The 6,000-nt window shown below is 33.9% G+C and overlaps 2 protein-coding genes across 2 annotated transcripts in view; both read right to left on the reverse strand.

The window, feature by feature from the left end:
* The window catches only part of LOC120331693 (brother of CDO-like), a 67,969-nt gene extending 64,435 nt beyond the window's left edge, over positions 1-3,534 (reverse strand). The window contains exon 1 of the mRNA XM_039398818.2: positions 3,415-3,534. The gene's annotated coding sequence lies outside the window, so the exon portion shown is untranslated. The remainder of the gene's footprint in view (positions 1-3,414) is intronic.
* On the reverse strand, positions 3,524-5,800 carry LOC120331772 (DNA-directed RNA polymerase III subunit RPC9-like). Its single transcript, XM_039398919.2, has 2 exons — positions 5,198-5,800; positions 3,524-4,994 (listed from the first exon to the last, which is right to left on the reverse strand). The coding sequence occupies exon 1, from the start codon at positions 5,738-5,740 to the stop codon at positions 5,300-5,302; it is 441 nt and encodes a 146-aa protein (XP_039254853.2). The 5' UTR covers positions 5,741-5,800; the 3' UTR covers positions 3,524-4,994; positions 5,198-5,299.
* Positions 5,801-6,000: the final 200 nt, after the last annotated feature.

Below are 6,000 nucleotides of genomic sequence, written 5' to 3' on the forward strand. Positions count from 1 at the left end.
AATTGTCAGATACCATGACAAACAATAGAATTTATTTCAATTTTTTTTCTTCAAATTTTATTCGACGTCAAGTTGAGCTGAGAGTATTTCAGAAAAACCATATCAAATACACGTTTATGGACGAGGCAGATCAACACAATCGCATAGATTGTGATCAAACATCTCAAATAAAGTATTTAAAAGGCCATGTATACGGACAGGTGACATTTGGTATGAATGTATGACGTGTCGTCTTAATCTTCTTTTGTCTACAATAAAATACATATGACCCCGCCCGAAATTCTGGGTCAGTTGGCTTTTTGTATTCTTAATTCTTGGATAATTCTTCGATTATTATTATATACATATCTTTAAAAAATTCGAAGCGATCCACGGAAAAATAAAAATTCTAGGGCAAAATGGCACATCGCACACTTCCCTACTCAAACAGACTATGTGGTTGAATGCGTCTAAAAGACAAGAGCGGCTTTGTGTCAGCTACCTGGAAGAATTTTGCGCGAATAGACGGATGTGGATGACAAGTCGATCAGGGCTGAGTCAGTCACGGTAAACTTAAAAATACAAAGACGGGCTGACAACTATACATCTCGGTATATAGTTTTACTTTTAAACGTGCTCGAAATAACATGGTCCACGCAAGGAAGGACCAAAATATTGATGGGCCGTAACCAGACCCTCTAAAACTCGCAATCAATCAAAATACAGTAAATCGTAAGGAATGGGTTAAACTGTACTGGAAAAATAAATAATTATAAACCATGACGTAAGGCTTTTCAGTAATCGGTTAATCAGACGCATCAGAAATTTGATTTGATTATTAAAAAGGGATCGAAAATTGATTGGGTATAAAAAGTTTCATGAATATTTGTTACGTACGATAATGTAACTATCGCGTTCATTTTAAAATATTGATATTTTTCTTCTAATGTTTTACCAAGTTCACGATTTTTACCGCAAAGTTTTGAGAAGTTTATTGTCGCGCAAGGCAGCAAGACTAATTGCATACCATTCCATGGAATTCGGCGAACGCGGTCAAACTTTTTGCAAACAATCCAGTCTTCACCGAGACAAGCAGGTGTGTGCTCTCGCCACCTTCAAACCAAAGCCAAAAATGGATTGCGGATGCGGCAGTGAAATCGGGGACATTGTCCTACCGAATTCAAATATCAGACTTCACATCATAGAAAAACGAAATTCTAACTTAGGATTTAAAATTTTCCAAATCTCACTCCAGCAGGAAAACAAATTTAGAGAATGTCAATACAAACGAAGGTAATAGTGAAAATACCGGTAAACACACCCAAGATGCTTTGTTGAGTATGGTCGAGTAATGCCATGGTCAATTCGCGTAATGATATCAAATAGATGAGTTTCACTAATAAATTGTATTTTCTCATAATCAAAGTCTATACCCGGGAAAAGATTGCGTGGACCTTCAAAACCCGAAACCTAAAAAGCAATCTAGTTCCAATTCCAAGCAGCAGACAGATCATTGCTATGATCGTAAGAAAAACGTGGAATTTACCTATTCTGAATGTGCACTCCTCAAGCTGGAAACATTTTCCGTTCGCCAAACAAAATATTTACCTTGGCGCTGACAGCCACGACCGCACGAAGAAATACGATATGACAAAAATGCAAAAGCAGAATCAGACTGGTTCTTGGATTAATATTATTAGGATTTCCAAGAAAAAGTTAGATGGCCTTGAAAAAAAATTTTACTCGAAAGAAGATAGGCTCTACACTTCTACAGAATATATGCAAACCAGCAAGCAAGCCTTTTTCTTGTAAAGACCAAGAGTGCCATGCCCCAGTGTGTTAAAAACTGTCTCGGGTAAATAAAGATGAATTTTTTTTTGCCAGCTCTCAAAGCGATTTTATGATTTCAAACAGAAAAAATTAGTTGCAAAACGACTCGCATCATCAGAGTGATCCGTGTTGCTGTAAGGTAACCCAATTCACTTCTCCCATTTTCTGCAATATATTATAATGCTCCGCTAAATTTGTCTCTCTATTTAGCTCTTTTAATAATCCAATTCCTTGTTTTAGCCTTTCGAACAACTACGAAACACTTACTTGAGGGAGGCAGTTATCTAAATGGCGTGACTTTAATTCAGCTTTGTGAAGTACTTTTTGACTCGGAAATTAGAATCGCATGAAATCTGAAAACCGCAATCTATTTGGAGTAAGGCCAAGAGTAAACGACCCGAGTTTTATTTCACTCATCCGCGACAATATTCGAGCCAAATATCGAGTCGCGGTCACGCAACATAAAAAGTTCAAGTACGCGTATGCGCTCCTCCGATTCCTGAGCGCCAGTCATTTTATTAATGTTGAAAATCACAGATGAGCAAGATTTGAAATAGTACTTTTCCACTTCCAGGTAAATGGACAAAAATTGATGGCAAATGCGAAAATAAGACAAAAAATATGACGAAAATAAAATCAGAAGCCTAAAAATGAAACCGACAAGACTCCGAATGCCGCGGCATAACTCAACAATTGCATTAAACTCTTTTCGCGCAAAAATAGAAGACTGAATAAACTCTTCAAAAAGCTTGCCCACTTATATATAACGCATAAAACATATTTGGCGAACGTTTGCGCGATTTTCCAAATTCAATCGATATGGTCAAGTTACAAAGATATTTTGTCAACTCTGTAGTGACAGCTACTGGCATGTTTTTTATCTGTACTTTAACCAGGAGATACTGCGGGCTTTGGCACTAAAGATTGGCCTGAATTACGGCAAGTGATTTTTGAACCGAGAAGAACTGTGCAAATGTTAGAGTTCATAAGCAGATGGAAGGGAGTGTTTGCATTTGACTGAGCTATCCCGACATCTTTCTTTTTCATGACTAAATATTAAAATTTACCAAGATGCTATCATTGACAAACTTTACTTCAAGAATCGGCACAGCCAATAACAATTAGGAAACAGCAGACCCCGTACACACTATGAATAAAGCATCACGTCCTAGCAACCAGAAAAATCGTGCAAAAGAGCTTGAAGTCAATACTTCAAGCATATCAATGATTAAACCAAAAAACATGCAAATTATACAAGATCAAAGCATCATAGCGTAACATGACAATATTTTGTTAAATCATGGTGAAACAATAATTGATAGTAAGCAAAGAAACGTTTGTTTTTCCGTGAATCATTTAAGAATATAGCAATATGGTGTTTGAAAAGGCGTATGAATTTGTGTCTCACCGTGCATTATACATATGTCGAAATTTTTATTTTGGGGGAGGGTGGCCTTGAGGGCCATTCCCCCCCCCCCCCACAGAGAAAAAAAATTTCAACATATTCCTAGGTTGACACATAGCCAATTAGTAAAACTTGCCAAAATTAACATATAGCAATTTCAATTTCATCCAAATGTAATAAATTGAACAAAAAAAACTCACCCGCTATTGAAATCCATGTCCACAAAGTGTTTTGCAATTATTCATTGATTCATCCAAAGTACAAAAAGCTAAGCTCAAACAAAACACACCAACTAGTATATACAGCATGCTTTAAAATAAAAATAAAAACATCAGCAATCATGCTTCATAATTTGAATTCAGAAGATTATTACTTAAAAGGATTTTAATTCATCATACAAATCATAGTTGATATTGCCTTTCATACTGCTATACAAATACAGTGAAATAAAATCAAAAATTGAAAAAACTTCATTGCTAGCTCATACAATAATTATGCAGCAAAATAGTCCAAAATAACGGGAACATTTTTTTCTTCCAATCATGAACTTTAAAGAACAAGAATTACAACTTACAAACCACACAATCATTCATATTTTTGGGATACCATATATACACACCGAAAAGTAGGTATATCATGGTATCTACCTAAATCAAAACAAAATAAAACAAATCAACAAAAAAATATCATGCAGAAATAAATTTCAAAATCCAAACAATGACAAAGAAAAAAAAATAAGCTGGCAACAACAACAAAATGACACCACCATACAAATCAGTTCTGTAATTAAAAACCGAAAATTATTTGTCAGCAAAAAAATGATTTGTTCTGAAGACATGCAATGGTGACATAATAATAAACTGGCCTCCTCCAAACATTACATATTAATATGGTAATACTTCAAAACCTAGGCTAACCCAAAGCAATCTGATGTGAAATATACAACAGATGATGTGTTCAAAATGATGCCATCATGGTAACAAACTTTTCATTTTCTCTGTTCCCTGTTATTTTATTTTTCAACCACACCACACATACATGGAAGTTTGTTATATTAATTTTATTAATATATGATTTATAATACGTATCAGTTCAGACTTTAATAAGTAACTTGAAATATTAAATAAACTTAGTGAAATGAAGCATAGTAGAATTTGTTATTTATCGGTACTTGTATTCTGAGAACTTAAAGCATTTTCGAAAACTATTAACAACAAGAGAGCGATGCTCAAATATAAGAACACAAAGTTAAAAACGCTGTAGTACAAGTATGCAATCTGTTACAGTACCGTCACAATGTCATACAATTGTGGAAGACAGTCATCACGATGGCATAAAAATGAGTTCCCCTAATTAAAGATTACACCGCATTTTAGTTAAAATATCAAACAAATAACAACAAATAGTACGGTATAGCCTTCTGGAAAAAATACAATCTCTAACCACTGAAAATTTTAAAGCAATTTGTCTAGTGATTGAAGAGAAAAAATATTTTTTTTCATAATGATAGGAAGAAAAATTTTGACAAAAACATAATAACGAAACGATCCATTGGTCCACTTTGAGTCCAACATTAAAGAATATTACTTCATTGCTATAAAAAGTAATTTCATTTATTAAAAAGATGTTAAATATAAATGTCCTTGTTTATACAATAGAACAATCTGAAATCTCCATGTGTTCTTCTTTTCATGCATCCAACCAGTTCAGTTTTGTAAAGAACTGCCTTTACAGTAAAGTTTTTTCTTTGAAATGGTGATTTTCAAGAAAAGCACAATCTCTGAAAAAGTAAAGCTGTCTCAAATAATTTTTCAAAGCAGTCAATTAATCATCAAGCCAATGTTTCAATTTGTTTTGTTTTTTTATCTCCAATTCCAAGTTCTGCTCAATCCATATTGATAGAATTTCATAAACCTACTATAAATTAACTTCATTCAAATAAGCAAGTGAATCAAATATGCATTTGAAACCACAATGCTTTACCTTCTTTACCCTCAGCCTTTACAATTCAGTCAATGTCTAACATCAGCATATTTCATGACGAAAGATCCATCAACCACCTAATGCTGTTGATTAACGTGAGAATCATTCATTTCCCACTTCCTCCTCCATTTCTTCTGCTTCATTCTCCTTGTCCTCAGATCCGGGACCGGGAGGAAGTTTTTTTACGATTTCTAGAATCTCGTCTATTTGTTCTTCAGAAATTCTTTCTTCATTTTCTTCCACAATTAGCGAAATTTCAACAGGGGTCGTAGGTCGTAAATTCATTATTTGAAGTTTTTCTGCTTTTGACAAATTATATGGTGCCAATGCAAGGCATGCATCTTTAATGCACTGTTCATTTTGATTAATACATGGTGTTCCCTCCAGATATTTAAGAACTTCATATGTGATAGTTGATAAATTTTGATCTCTTTGTCCAGTTTTATGTTTCCCTGTTTTCATTTCTGCAGAATATGTTGTCAATAATCCATGCATTTCATAATTGGATAACATCATTGGAACTTTATCTGATATTACTTCCATTTTTTTACACTTTTATTGATATAATATATTATTTAATAGTAATACTATAAATCTGAAATTAATAAACAAGAATTCAGTTCAATTTCGGTAACCTCACTCAAGTCGAGAAATCATTCTTCATAGATTGAGTTGCAAGCAATCAATGCTGTATTCAGATTGCTATCTAACTCCCAATAAACATTCTGACAACAATGGCCAGGAGTTCTGGAAATAGATTTTGCACGAAATTTGCATTGATCTGAGTGAATACTGTGAGACAA

This window comes from Styela clava, chromosome 6, assembly GCF_964204865.1.
Source record: "Styela clava chromosome 6, kaStyClav1.hap1.2, whole genome shotgun sequence".
NCBI classification, from domain to species: Eukaryota; Metazoa; Chordata; class Ascidiacea; order Stolidobranchia; family Styelidae; genus Styela; species Styela clava.

Bases quoted from the DNA above. Each gene is read 5' to 3' on its own strand.
- LOC120331772 (XM_039398919.2), bottom strand. From the start codon at position 5,740: ATGGAAGTAATATCAGATAAAGTTCCAATGATGTTATCCAATTATGAA.